This window comes from Gobio gobio, assembly GCF_949357685.1.
Source record: "Gobio gobio genome assembly, chromosome: 14".
In the NCBI taxonomy this organism is placed as follows: domain Eukaryota; kingdom Metazoa; phylum Chordata; class Actinopteri; order Cypriniformes; family Gobionidae; genus Gobio; species Gobio gobio.
Window position 1 is genome coordinate 45096815 of NC_137107.1, and position 15949 is coordinate 45112763.

Below are 15949 nucleotides of genomic sequence, written 5' to 3' on the forward strand. Positions count from 1 at the left end.
TGTCTTTTGTTTAAGCTGTTATAGCTACAAACGCCATATTAAACCCTACAGATTAAAGGGATAGTTCACCCAAAAACAAAAATTTGATGTTTTTCTGCTTACCCCTAAGGCATGTAGGTGTCTTCGTTTCTTCAGTAGAACACAAATGAAGATTTTTAACTCCAACCGTTGCTGTGTGTCACTCATATAATGCTTTTCAATGGAGACTAATTCTATTAGAGTAAAAAAAACATGGACAGACAACTTCAAATTAAACCCCGCGGCTCGTGACGACACATTGATGTCTTAAGACACGAAACGATCAGTTTCTGATAGAAACCGAACGGTATTTATGCAATTAATTCACCTCATATCAGACGAACGCTTTAGCTCTCCAGACTGCGAGTGAGGTCAAAATAGCGTCCGGGTCATAGATATGTATACGTAGATTCCTCATTCGAGCGATCCACGCAGGCACTAATGAGGTATCTACGTATACATATCTATGACCCGGCCGCTATTTTGACCTCACCTACGGGAAGTGATGGCAGTCTGGAGAGCTAAAGCGTTCGTCTGATATGAGGTGAATTAATTGCATAAATACCGTCCGGTTTCTCTCAGAAACCGATCGTTTCGTGTCAATGTCAATGTGTCGTCACGATCCGCGGGGTTTAATTTGAAGTTGTTTTTTTTACTCTAATAGAATTAGTCTCCATTGACAAGCATTATATGAGTGACACACAGCAACGGTTGGAGTTAAAAATCTTCATTTGTGTTCTACTGAAGAAACGAAGAAACCTACATCTTGGATGCCCTAGGGGTAAGCAGATAAACATCAAATTTTCGTTTTTTGGGTGAACTATCCCTTTAAGAATGGGATGTCATTAAAGTCCATGTGCATGTAAAGGCAGGCGTCCCAAAACTTTTGGTAATATAGTGTGTTTTAAAATAGAAAACAGCTCACAATTTCACAATTTTACAGTTTTAGTGTAGCTTTGTTAAAAAAAAAAAGTAGCCTTGGCGAGCAGAAGAGACTTCTTTCAAAAACATTGAAAAAACGTAATTATTACAAATTTTCGACCGGTAGTGTATAGGGTGTTTACATAAACATGTTATGCTCTCAAAAAGTTTGTTCCCTAAGAGTTTCCCTTTGTTCAAGACACTACACTCTAGAGATTGTCCTGTAAATAAATACTGTAAGGGTCTTTAGATAAAAGCATCTGATAATGATTCCCCACTGCTTACTAACACTAAACGCCGTTTAGACCACAAACAGTGAGGGTTTGGAGCGGGCAGATGGTTTCATCTGAAACTGCTGAAACATGAAAGTCAATCTATACTTTTTCACCATGAACATTATTTTGATATTTGTTTCCTCCAATGCAAACTTCACAATCATAGTATGACTTGGTCAAACCAGCCTGATGACTTTCTTCAAAGGAAGATTAATGTTTTGTTTTCTGGGAAGGAAGTGTTAATTTTTTATCTGCTAAATCATGAATCACCTGTGAATTCATCTTAAAAACAACAGTGACAACATCACATAGTTTAGCTTCAAAGTTGATATTTCTGCTTCAGTTATACTCATAGTGACTTAACAAACATTGCAAATGGTATAAATAGTATTTTAAGTCCCACTTAGTATTACACATCACTCTTCAGTTACATTTTCGGTTCATCAAACGCCTCCAGGAAACATCCAGAGAGAAAAAAAGTGACACGTCATGCATTTTGTTCATAATTCGTCATCGTGCTCTTATCTATTATGGTGTGTTAAACAACCCTAAAACCTTGTGGATGGGGCTTGGCCTTTATTATTGTCTAAACTGAGAGATTTTCTTACATCATTTAAAGTGGAGGAGTTTGACAAGTAAGTTGAGTTATTGCTTGTTTAAGTTCTATGGTATGACAATTGCCTTAGACTGGAAAAACTAGTCCTTTGGTGTCAAATGTCTCGCAATTTGCTGTGTGTCGTGCGATCTAAGCAGAAATGGCTGGGTTTGTCTTGAGGTTGACAACTTGACATGTTACCCTGCGAGAGCATCCACAGTCCGATTTAGATGTGTTTTGGTTTACATGTATGGAAATCAGTTGGGTTCGGGATGCTGAAATATTGAGTGAGTGGAACTAAAATAGAGAATGAGTGAGAACCAAACAATTGTGACAGAAAACAGACAAATGACACTGAGATGCTGAGACGCATTCAATTAGACTTGAATCTGTAACCGTTCTATTGAGCCCAGATCTAAAGCAGGGCTCGACATTAAGCTTGTTCACGTGCTTGTCCTTCGGATAAGTAAATCTGTCATTCACTTGTGCAAAAATGTGCTTGTCCGAAATTTTTTTTTTTTTTATTCTTGTGTGTTGTAAATAAAATGTATTTTGAAGCAATATTCTCACCAGTGTTCAATCAGCTTCAACATAAATCTGCATATTTGTGATATTTTTACCTTTTATAAAGGGCATTTTCCTCCTTATCTTATTAAATATAGGCTATGCTTCAGCTTTCCTTTTATATTTTTAAATTTGATCAATACATAAAATTAGATGACACTGGCTGTTAACAGTCAAATGAAATAATTTACACTGAAAAATTACAACTGCATTAAATAATGTTATGAGATTGTTTTAAATATTTTTTGAATATACAAATAAGAAAAGTTGGAAGGAATGTTTAAACATGAAACTAAAATGGCAGTAGGTGGCAGCATGTGAACGTCTGAATGAGTGAGTCATTGAGTCGATTCGTTCAAACGACTGATTCATTCAAGAATGAGGCAGTTGTTTACGAATAGGTCATTGAATCTTTGATTCAACCGATTCATTCAAAATGCTGAATCATTCACTAACACTCTGTTGCTGTGAGTGACACGCGTTCTGCTCTGATCTTTGTTTGGATCTATTTTCGCTGCTGAAATAGAACAAAAACAGTCAATATTGCATCTAAAATGTAAGTGACTTAATGTTAATAATTGTTTATGGAACTGTCATATGAAATCAGTGTCATTTTCAGTCATGATGTTGTTCAGGAAAACAGCACTCTTGGTAATGTGACGTTGCAACTGTATCATGTTATAAATATAAATAAACTCCACATTTCTAAATTTTTATGGCAGTGCGTTAACTGAGTTTCTCTGTGTGAGCGGCGCTCATTTGTTTGGATTTCTCCTCGAGAGGCTGCGCGAGCGTCAACAGCGCAACGTTATAGTTACCGTCTGTTCATTATACATTATATATTATTATCCACTATCGATCGCCACTTACACTAATGAATGCAGAATTATTCTTGCATTTTGGTGATTCCCTAGTTATTTTTTGTTAATTACGTTTTATCAGGCTACTTGTCCAGTCGGGCAAGTAATTCTCTTTCACTTGCCCCTTCAAAAAATCCACTTGTCCCGGACACACGGATAAGCGAGCGTTAATGTCGAGCCCTGTAAAGATTTAGTAAATTTTTTCCTTTTAGGGTTTCAAATGTTTTCTTTACTATTCCAGCCTCATATTTCAAAAACCTCATGAGGAAGTGTGCATTATTAGACTAATTAAAGAGCCTTGGGTCTCTCTTATCAGACACATCCAATTTAGTTCTGGCAGTCTCTACTAATGAGCTGATGTGTTGAATCAGGTGTGATAAATGAGGGAGACACAAAACCTGCAGGGCTGGGGTTCCTCCAGTGTTGCGGTGCAGTTGTTTTTATTATGCCCTTCACTTGCTAACTTCCCTCCTTCTCTTTCACTCGGATGTGCGTCATTGCTTACATTGCATGAGTGCCCAGCACTACTGGTGGAACCTTTGCTATGGGCTGAACTGGAATGTCCTACGCCCTTGATCACTTGAATCCACTATGGAGTTGATTTATTATTAATTTTTTTCCTTTACGAAATTGTTCAATGCAGCATTCTATATGTATATAGGTGTGTTTGGCTTGTTTTAAATGTTTTTAAAAATAATTAAAATATCATTGAGTTGCTTGTGGTGGGGTAAATTAAACACGATGTGCGGTGACGTCACATTCGTGTTGCATTGTGGATATATGAAGCTGCCTGAAGTGTACATATGAAGTAGACTTGCTCCCTCGGTCAAAATCAAGGGAGCGAGGGTCTGTCCATATAAACTTCCCGCACTTCAAAATTCCCCCGAAGGGAAGTGCTTAAGGAAGTTCGCAAGTGCTGGTCTAAAACTGGAGTGGAACGCAGCACCTGACAGGTTTGAAAACCACTGAATTAGAGGACACTTTCCTTTATGAAGTCTTATAGTTGGCATGAAAGGGAAGTTGCAGTCGTCTTTTATTCGCTAGTGTGATGTATATCCGAGTAAAACAGCTTTTCAAACGAGAACAAATGTAGGGCGGGGCTTGATTTTGTCTATAGGGAGTTGATTGGATGGTTGTGGTTTGCTATTGGTGGATCTCATGTGAGGGCTCCAGACTAACATTTGAGAGCAGTGGCACCAGCACCTGATTTGGTGGCGCTGGAGGAACATTTTTCATAAAGTTAATTTAACAATAAAATTACTTAATAAGTGCAGTTACTAATAATATTGCATGTTTGTTTATTGGAAATTTAACAGTGAAGCACTGAGCTTCAATTGATATGCAGATCAAATTAACTTTAATTAAGTGTAACAGTAATGTGAAAAAAAAACAAATTTTTATAGGGAAAATTGAAATATTCTATTCTTATTAAATGTACCATTGTGTTCTTTTGTAGCATCACACTGAACTGACCGACAGCTTCAGTGATTATAAAAGGAGCACTCTTTGATTAGTCACAATTTGAAGAAAAGTTTTAGTTTTTCATTAGACTTTGTGACTTCCTACTTTTGTCCATATATTAGTAAAGGGAATGGCTAACAAGTCAATAAGTGCTCATATGCCGCCATCTACTTGTTATAGTGGTAATTTCATGTATTTTCTTAAATAAAAGTGCTTGTTTGCCGCAGTGTTAGTTTTCCTACTCAAGTCATCACATTAAAAATAAATAATATTAACATTGGATAATATTTAGAGGTTTGAAGTGCTGGAAAAAGTGTAAAGCTCTTGAAAGCCCTTGAAAAGTGCTTGAATATCTTTCTCAAAAGGTTGTACAAACCCTGAGATGAATTATGTATGTGTGTGTGTGTGTGTGTATGTAGTAATACATATGTAGTAATACCATGTGGTGTTACTACATTAAATCCATGGTTAATGTTTATTTTGTGGACTGAAACCCCTGAGCTTCGTTCACAGTGTTTCTCCTGGTCTCCACGTCAGCGCTGTTTGAGCCGATATCTGTGGTTTATAACAGAATTCTACAGTGAACGCCTCCCACTAGATCTCACAGTAGCGACGTTATTATTTCTGTGGCGAAAACAACTGCTTTCTCACTGGACCTCTAACAAAATTTAGTCGCGCCAGCAGGAAAAAAGGACCATTTGGTCACAGTCTGGAGCCCTGCATGTGATTGACAGGTTGCTCCGCCCATGTGCCATATCATTAGAGAAGAAAAGAGATGTTGCTGCAAGAGGGAGGGGAGAATATTTTTATCGAAGATTACGAGGCGCATGAATAAAAAGAAATATGTGCGGATAAATAATTTATAATATTGCAATACTGCAATATTCCATTTAAAAATAAGAATTGTCTGTTTGGATTTGATGGTGACTAATGTTTTATAGGAAATTCTGATATGTTATTCTACATTCTGCAGGTAATGTTTTGAACACAGTGATTTTACTTCTGGGACCTTCATCTGAGGTTAAGTGTCTCAATGGTGATAGTTCACCAGTCAGTCCTTGTGGGGTGAGAACCTGCACATTTTAAGACTTAAATTTTTATAACATTTTTTTGAATTTCTTTTAATTTTTAGGGCAATGCAATCAAGACCTACAAATACAACGTCTTAACCTTCCTGCCACTGAATCTGTACGAGCAGTTTAAGAGGGCGGCCAACATGTACTTCCTGTGTCTGCTGATCCTGCAGGTATGGACCAACAAAACTTCACATAAATCATCTCTGAGAGGGTGATCAGGTCTTGTATCACCCTAACTGCATTTATGTGAGGGATAATGTACATTCCAGCCGGTTGTTATGGCAAAATAAACCCTGACAACAACGCGACTTGTATCACCTTGAAGGGGTTTATTTTGCCATAACAACCGGCTTGAATGTACATTATCCCACTTATAGGTCCTTTCTCACCAAGGATAATAACTATATAGCAATAACAATAAAGATATAGTTCTAAAAATGATTCTAAATGTAAAAGAAAAGCAGAATCCACACCACAACGATATCATCGGAATCACTTTCAGAACATTTTTTTCCCAGCTGATGAACAATATATACATTGTTAGCCAATCAGAATCCATCTTGCTTTAAAGAGCTCCAGCATTTAAAGCGACAATGCGCTTATAATAAACAGAATGAAATCGTCCGCTGGTGTGACCCTAATATAGTTGTATCTTTATAGTTATCATTCTTGCCGTGAACGGGACTTATTGCATGACTAATTGCCATATAAGTAAATAATTAGACATGAAATCAGGGATCTCACGGGTCCTTGAAGTCCTCGAAAGTTTGTGAATCTGAAAAAAAAAAAAAGGTCAAGGCCCTGGAAAGTTTTTGAAAATAAACACGCATAGATAAATTTAAGCACTTGAAAGTGATTGAATTTATTTTGTGCAAGAAGTTTTCTGGAAAAAATTCCATATTATTCCCTCCAGTCAGCTAATGTGTTATTTCGCCAACACTTACACAAATTTACGTCTTACGTGAGGTACTTTGTGTTGTACGTTCCCATGTTCCCTGGTTCACGCGCACAAAACTACTACGATGGTTCTTACACCAAACCCAAATATGTTCAGTCAGTGTTCAATATACATAAAACATTTGTGATAATCTGTTGCCCAAAAAATTTATTTAATGTAATGTTGAATTGCTTTGCTTGTTAAGATAATGTAAACCCATGAGGCAAGAAAAACTTGCATATTCATAAAAGCATATTCATATCTTAAAACTGCTGGTTACAAGCGCTTTTCAATAAAATCCATGCAAAAGTTAATATAAGATCTTTTTACAATACAGTATCGGATGTACCGAATATTCTTCAGTTTTATGCAAAACAGAAATACGACAAATAGAATATCAGATCTCTGTCATATGGCCAAAAATAAATGCATAGTTGTGTTTGACACATGAAAACGGTAACCATGTATCGTACATGTTAACACGATTTAACCTTGCTCTTACTTTAAATGTGTCCCCACATTAAGTCCTTGAATTTGAGGGTATTGGACCTGGAAAGTCCTTGAAATCTGAAGTTAACCAAGGTGTGGGAACCCTGTGAAATATTGATTTGAGCTGAAATATTTTATCAGCTCATTAAATGCAAAGCATCCCGCAAAGAAAAACAGTTCCTAGCCAGCAGCTTTGCGCCTTCACGAACAAACAAATTCAAACAAACTGACATTTAAGGGACAATGTACTGTCGTGTAAGTTAATGACGACGAATTACTGACCTCAGAATGTTGCAACTGACCAATCAGAATCATTCATTTCAAAGAGGCGTGAAATCATTTGCGACAATGACCTAAAACTGTATGTTACTTGCCAATAAAAAAATGTTTTCTTCATAATTCAGATCATTCCTCAAATCTCCACGCTGCCGTGGTACACCACCCTGGTCCCGTTAGTGTTGGTGTTGGGCATCACCGCTATTAAAGACCTGGTGGACGACCTGGTGAGTCCCTGCACGTGTTTTGTGATTTAACGGTTTTGTTGACAGGTAGCCATTAATTGACGGGACGTGGTAATGGTTTCTGTCATTTGATATGTCTCTCTGGTTGAAAGGCGCGACACAGGATGGACAACGAAATCAACAATAGAAAGTGTGACGTGCTGCTAAATGGCAGGTAACAAAACTTTAATCCACTTTAATACTGACGTACACGAGATTAGTGTTGATGTTTGTCAGTGAAACGTTTACATAAACATTACAATAAATGTTGGCATTAATGCTCAGAGGTTGATTCCCATTTGTCAGATTTGAAGAGACCAGATGGATGCACCTACAAGTTGGTGACGTAGTCAGACTAAAGAAAAACGATTTTATCCCGGTAAGTTATTATTTTTTAAGTCTTTTTGCCTTCCCTTGTTTTTTTGTAGTTATTTTATTTTATGTTTTTATATATTTGTATTTTGTTTTTCATATTTTTCATATATATGTATGTATATATGTATATATGTGTATATATATATATATATATGTATGTATGTATGTATGTATGTATGTGTGTATATATATATGTATATGTGTATAATTTAATTTTTTAACATTTAATTTAATTTTTTATTTTATATAATTCATTTTATTTTCTAGTAAGCTCGAGATAGTTTCTCATCTTAAAAATAAGAAAAATATTAAAAAAATATTTACATTTAATTGTATTTAATTTTAATTTATTTTATTTTATAGATATAGTGTTTGAGTTTCTCATCTTAGAGATTCTCATATGTTGTAGAGCTCTTAAAAAATATATATAAAAAATAAAATTATACATTGAAATAAATATAAATTTAAAAGATATAGAATTAACCTTTTTATCAAAGACATTTTACAGTAGGTATGGTGTATGCCATATTATATAGAAATTATACATATTGAATGAAATATGTAAATAAAATAAAACTATACTAACTGTATATAAATGAAAAAACTAATATATAATAAATAATATAAATTTGTAAAATATTTTATCAAAACTTTTTAATTTTAATTTGGATCCACTGCAAGAAACCCCACATTAGTCTATATTTTTAAAAGGCCCTGCTTGAGTTCTGTTTGTTCCAGAGCTTTTCCCTTTATTATTTATTGTCATTACGCATACCTTGAGTATTCATTTGCTGTCATTTTTTATGCTTGCATTTGTGTTTCTATATCCAGTCTCTTCATTCATTCGTCTAAGGTCATTTTTAAGTTTATTTCTCGTTTTCATTTGTGTTTCGACCTCATGTAGGCCGATATTCTGTTGTTGTCCAGTTCAAATCCCAACAGTCTGTGTTATGTAGAGACGGCGGAGCTTGACGGGTAAGAAACACCACATTAAACACCCAACACAACCATACTCTGTGACTTTTAGATCAGTGTATTGGATGACGCTATTGCAAATAGTATTTCTAGACACAGTGGTCGTTTGCATGGTCATTTTTCACCTTAAACCCTTTTATAGTCATAATTGAGTTGTGGTCATAACCATACATACATTTCTATGACTTGTTTTTTTTTTTTTGTACCGTCAGTCCAGTGATTGTTTGAACAGTCATTGATGTGTTTGGACATTGAGTCATAATGGAAGTTGTGTAATGGATATGGTACTGTTCAATCCATTTGTTCAGTCCAAATTCACTTCATTTTGTCTTTCACATTCAGTAGACTCATAATTCAGTTCCTGGATTTGTCTGTCTGTGTACGTTTTCATAAATTGTACAATATTTAATTGATATAATTAACAATAACAAAAAAAATGCATTAAAATAATTTAATGCTAAAAGTATTATAATATTAGTCAAATATTTACTGCAAGACACTTGAAATATATCACATTAGTCACATTTTAAGAAGGCCGTGCTATAAATATGTTTGTTCCTGGGCTTTTTGCTGTTTTATAGATTTAATTATTGAACATTTTGATTGTCATAACACATACATTTGTAATTTTTTTATATTTGATTTCTTTAGTTTTTCAATCACTTTTTGACAGCGTTTCTTATGACATTAAAATATTCCTCTAGACAATTTAGAAGTATTTTATTTTTCATTTATATTTATATTTTTGTTTATTTATTTATCGAGAGTATATTCATAATTTTATTTATATTATTTTTATTTAGATTTAGATTTTTGGTTATTTATCGAGAGTGTATTCATAGCTTTATTTCATTATATAATTTATTATTTATATTTACATGTTTGTTTATTTATTGAGAGTGTATTCATAACTTTATTTATATTTATTATTTTTATTTATATTTACATTTTTGGTTATTTATAGAGAGTGTATTTATAGCTTTATTTATTTATATTTATTATTTTTATTTAAAGAACTAAATGTATTATTTTAATTTATAGAGAGTGCATTTTTTGTTATTTTTTATAGAGATTGCATTCATAGTTTTATTGATACATTTTATATGATATAAATATTTTATTTATATAGACAGTTTTTTTAGAGAGTGCATTTAAAGAGTTTATTTATTTATTAATGTTATTTGTAGAGCGTGCAAGCATAGTTTTATTTTTTTGTCTATTCTTTTTTATTTATAGAGTACATTTTAATAAAGGTTTGTTATTGATAGAATGCATTCATATAGTTTTATTTATTTTATTAATTATTTTTATTTATAGTGCATTCATAGTTCAGTTTATTTATTTAATCTATGTTTCTATTGAGTTTTATTTATTTGTTTCGATGTTTTACTTTTATTTCTAGGTGGCATTTCCTTGTCATTACATATACATTGAATATTCATTTGCTATCATGTTTATACTTGCTTTTCCTCCATTTTACATTTTCACTTGGTCTTTCAGATCCATAGAATCATAATTGAGATCCTGGGTTTGTCCGTTTGTGTACTTTTTCATTTTCTTGTTTCATAAAGGAGGATGTGATGGAGATGTTGTCAAATGGCGTTTATAAGTGTAGTAATTTAATAGTTGTTTTGATTTTTGTTTTGTTTGTCCAGAGAGACGAATCTGAAGTTTAAGATGGGTCTCAAGGTGACAGACGAACAGCTTCAGAAGGAGGAACAGATGGCACAGTTTAATGGTACGTATGAGAATGACTGTTTACACTAATAATGTATTAGTGTAAACAGTGTTTGGCAGACTTAGAGACTGAAGAATAGATGATTTGTGTACAAGCAGTTGCATGATTGTGATTGTGGGTTCATGCATGAACACGTGTTGGGTCTTAAACCCTGTCCTAACCAGGTGCGGCACACGAATTTCCAGCATCAGGTCCTTTTTCTGCCCTGGCTGAAAACAAAATGCTGCACTAAGAACAGAATGAGTGGGATTTTGATCCAACCACATTTAGAAACCAAGCAACTGACAGTGTTATTGTTTACATCTAACTATCCTGAGAATTCACAGTCGATAAGAAAGTATGATTTCTTGTTTTGCGCCTCTCTCAGCGATGATTATGTGCGAGGAACCCAACAACCGTCTGGATAAGTTTGTGGGAACGATGATCTGGAACTCTCAGAGCTACGGGCTCGACCTCGACAACATGCTGCTCAGAGGATGCAAGGTCCGCAACACAGAAGTGTGCCACGCGATGGTCATATTCGCAGGTCAGAGGTCAACACGCTGACCCACGTGCACTCACACTCACGGTTCAGTGGTGTGTTGGTGTTCGTAAAAGCTTTATTTAATCTTTCTTTAGGTAATGACACTAAAATCATGAGGAACGGAGGGAAGACCAGGTTCAAGCGCACCACAATAGACAAACTCATGAACTACATGGTCTACACGGTGAGTCTTAATATTCATCTGAACATTACCATTTAACTTCTTCAGTTCAATGACATTTGACTTTTTTCGTTTTTCACTCACCTTTAGGCAGCGTTTTTATTACTTTTTATTTCCTTAGGACAATTTTAAGTAATTTTGTTTTATTTACATTTATTTATTCATAGAGTGTTTTGTAGTTTTATTTATATTTATAGACTTTATTTACATTGTTATTTTTATTCAAAAGTGTATTTATAGAGGTTTATTTCTTATTTATAGAGAGTGCATTTATCATTTTTATTTATATAGAGTGGATTCATAGTTTTTTTAATTAATACTTTATTTATTTTTAGAATTTTTGTTCACATTTAAATAGTTTTATTTATTAATATTATTTGTTGAGAGTGAAAGCATAATTTATTTGATCTATTATTTTACTTAGAGTGCATGTATAGAGGTTTATTTATTTATAGAGTGCATGCATAGTTTTTTTTTATTCATTATTTTTAATTATGGAGTGTACATGCATAGTTTTAATTATGTTATTTATTTATTTTTTAATTGAGTTTTTTTTGTTTTTTACTATTATTTATAGACTGCATTTCTAAATGTATATATTTTTTATTTATATTTAGTGCATTCATGAAGTTATATTTATTTGATCTAATCTTTTTTAATAGTTTTTTATTGTTTATTTATTTTTTACTTTATTTATAGATTGCATTTATCTATGTATAGTTGCATAGTATAGCTATGCATTTATGAAGTTTTATTTATTTTATCTTTTTTTTATTGGGTTTTTGTTTTTTAAGTTCTTAGTTTTTTCACCTTTGTTTATTAACTGCATTTCTAAATTGTTTATATTTTTATTTATATTTAGTGCATGAAGTTTTATTTATTTTATTCGTAATTTTATTATTAACAAAGAGTGCATTCTTAGTAATATTTATTGATTTTATTGATTTTATCTATTATATTTTTATTGAGGTTATTTGTTTAACTTTTATTTATAGACTGCATTTCCAGAGTTTTATTTATCTATTAATCTTATATAGAGACTGCATTTATAAAGTTTTGTTCATTTGTTTTTATTTATAGAGAGTACATTTATAGAGAAATGTTATAAGGTGCTGCAGCATTTGCATTAAACCCATTATCATTAATATTTTCATCACTCTCTCTTTCTGACTGGTAGATCTTTGTTTTGCTGATTTTGATTTGTGCTGGTCTGGCCATCGGACACACATACTGGTATGAGAGCATCGGCTCAAAGGCCTGGTATCTTAAAGACGGCCAGGACTATTCGTCATCTTACCGAGGGTTCCTCAGTTTCTGGGGCTACATCATCATCCTCAACACCATGGTGCCTATCTCTCTTTATGTGAGGTACGATATCAGTGCATCCAACATCCACACCAGTCGCTGAGCACACAGACTGTTATTCATGCATTTGCGTTCTCTCCTTTTTCCTTCAGCGTGGAGGTGATTCGACTGGGTCAGAGTAAGTTCATCAACTGGGATCTGCAGATGTATTACGCTGAGAAGGACACGCCAGCCAAAGCCAGAACCACCACCCTGAACGAGCAGCTGGGTCAGATCGAGTACATCTTCTCCGATAAAACCGGCACGCTCACTCAGAATATCATGGCCTTCAAGAAGTGCACCATTTCCGGACAAACTTACGGTGAGGGCTTCGGCAAACTGCTAACCTTGGTAAAAATGTTGTTTTGGGAACCGTATAAGTCCTGAAATGCTTCTTGGAAGTTAACCCTATAAAACCTACTGTATCATACTTGATATGCACATTTCTAAGGCCTCTAAATGATCAAACTTTGCTGAAAAACCTGTCGCACACAATCTACTACAGTGGCACCGCTGGTTAGGTGTACGCCATTATGATGGTTTCTTAGCTAGACTTCTCCATGATGTAAAAAAGCATTTCAAGAAAATATAAATGTGTGGGATGCTGTTATTAACTGTTTAGGAAACTTAAAAAAAACACAAAAAAAACATTATGAACTGAAAAATATTCACAACGCTGTTATAAAATAAGTATTAACACTTAATGACATTTTAAATGACGACATTCAACTTGTACCACTGAAAAAAAGATTTATGACAGGTTATGTTGTCTTGGTAATGTCAAGTTGTCATGACAAAGACATCTCAAATAATGTCATCTTTGCATTAAAAATGACATAATTGAGCGAATGACACTTAATGACAGTTGTCATAAACATGCATATAAACGCCTTCATATTCGTGTCATGTCATGATTATGAAGGTGTCATGTCAGTCTTATGCACACCCCTTCAAGTAAAGTGTTACCAATGCATTTTATGCAAGTAGTCTGTTATACTTTTTATAAAGATCTCATTGGTTTGCATAACATCAGCATTTCATCTTACGTTTTGTCCTTATAAATATCAGCATCTGCACCAAATTGTATATTTTTGCTCAGTTTGTGCCTTTGAATAAAACTGAGGTGTTTTTTATCCTCGAGTTTGAGCTCCATATTCTCACTTTATCAGATGATACCAGACATAAAAGCCTGATGGATCAAATATGATGCCTGAACAAAAAAGGTTTAATATGTAGACTGTTTAATATGTATGGGTTAAAACATGCAGTCAAGTGGAGTGATATTTAACCACTATGTTCTGCTGTTATTGCCGTTTTATTTGTCAAACAATTAGATGCGTTCAAATCAAGTGTGAAAAGAGCTGGTTAAAAAAGGAATCGGACAAGTGTCAAAGGCTGGACCGATGCCGTGTCATGTGTCCGATCGGATGTAATCCTTCATGGTTAATACAGCCCTGATCGCTGACCTCCTGTTTGTGTTTGTGGCTCGTGTGATTCCAGAGACGTGTCTAAATGTGCGTGTTGTCTTGTTGTGCTGTTGTCCCGTGTCTGTGAGGTGATAAAGTGTGTGACTGTGGGAGAGATTTGAGGCTTTAGTTTCACAGAGGTCAGGTTTCCGTGGTTGGGTACCGTGAATGAGTTTCTGCCAGTCTCATCAGTTAATCTTGAGTACCTATAGAGTAGTAATGCATCCTTCATATTTTCAAAGAGTCTTTAGTTTTATCTTTGGTTTTATCATATTTATAAAAGACCGATAAGCTGTACAGATTTTTTTCAGAAAACAGCCGAGAAGGCGTGCAGTGGGCAGCGCTAAAGAGTTACGAGCACACGCACAATACACCTGGATATCTTTCGATTCACTATACGTTCGTGTTGTTTACATTATATGCACTTACGCGCCGATTGCCATCAAAACACAGACATTTGATGCAGTTTCACTCACCGCCTGCGGTTTCCACTCATGACCGGGAACAAACACACACACCTCCGGGAAAACAAACTGCATCCACTGTTTCCTTAACGCTGGGTTATTTGGGAAGCTGAACAAGATGATCTTTCCCTCACAACCAGAAACACACTTCTTTAGTGACATTGTTGATGTCGTGGTCTAAAAACAAAATGACAGCGCTACCGACGGCTCCTGTAACCCGCTCTTGTTCTCGCTCTGGGTGATGTTTATGTGTGCACGCCAATATAAGCAATTCCGCCCTTTATGAACTCATACAAGGCAAGAAAAGTTTATTTGTATAGCACATTTCATACACAATGGCAATTCAAAGTGCTTTACATAAGAAATAAGAATACGATGTGTAAGAATTAAAAATAAAAACAAGGATAATTAAAACAGTTGTAAAGAGAATTTAAAAGATAAAAATAAAATGGTGACAGATGCATAAGAAATTGAAATATACAGAACTAAAAAGAATAAAATGATGATATATAGATGAAACAACAATGAACAAAGGAAACTAAAACAGTTAATAAAATAATAAAAAGATGATGCATAGATAAGATAAGGTGCAATCAGTCGGATGTACAGTGGCACAGTGCTCATTCAGTAAATGCACAGCTAAACAGATGTGTTTTGAGTCTGGATATGAAAGTGGCTACTGTCGGAGCACATCTGATCTATTCAGGAAACTGGTTCCAGCTACGGCTGGCATAATAGCTAAAAGCAGACTCTCCTTGCTTTGAGTGAACCCTTGGTATTTCTAACTGACTACAGGGCCATACTAAAAAAAAAAAAACAATCCTGAAGGAGTGTATTTCGCACAGAAATACTCCGTCATACGTCCAACTCATTTTTGTAAATTTTGGCCATGTTTGGCATGAGAATCCAACTCTTAAACAGTGTAAATAAGCCAGAATGAATGAAATGCATTAGAATCTTTAAAACCCGCTGACTCCTTCCACCTTGTCATCAAATAGTTTAATAGGACATTTTCCGTAATCACACAGCAATTACTGTTGCTCATACTTATAAATAACTAACAATAAATGTGAAAAGGTATCTTGAGGCCTCTCGTTCTGTGCCGTCTGCACTCAGAAGTGCAGTATCCTCTAGCACTATTTAAAGTGATATTTTTAAAAAATGTTTTTATTTTTATTTTTTGTTTT

General features: G+C 34.4%; 1 protein-coding gene across 1 annotated transcript in view; it reads left to right on the forward strand.

Annotated features, from left to right (window-relative positions):
* The window catches only part of atp8b1 (ATPase phospholipid transporting 8B1), a gene marked incomplete at its 3' end in the record, with an annotated part of 45443 nt that overhangs the window by 18000 nt on the left and 11494 nt on the right, over positions 1-15949 (forward strand). Inside the window, exons 4-13 of the mRNA XM_079834747.1 lie at positions 5827-5940; positions 7601-7699; positions 7810-7871; positions 8003-8075; positions 8976-9046; positions 10702-10784; positions 11152-11310; positions 11403-11491; positions 12666-12856; positions 12946-13154. Coding sequence (XP_079690873.1) covers positions 5827-5940; positions 7601-7699; positions 7810-7871; positions 8003-8075; positions 8976-9046; positions 10702-10784; positions 11152-11310; positions 11403-11491; positions 12666-12856; positions 12946-13154 — 1150 coding nt within the window. The remainder of the gene's footprint in view (positions 1-5826; positions 5941-7600; positions 7700-7809; positions 7872-8002; positions 8076-8975; positions 9047-10701; positions 10785-11151; positions 11311-11402; positions 11492-12665; positions 12857-12945; positions 13155-15949) is intronic.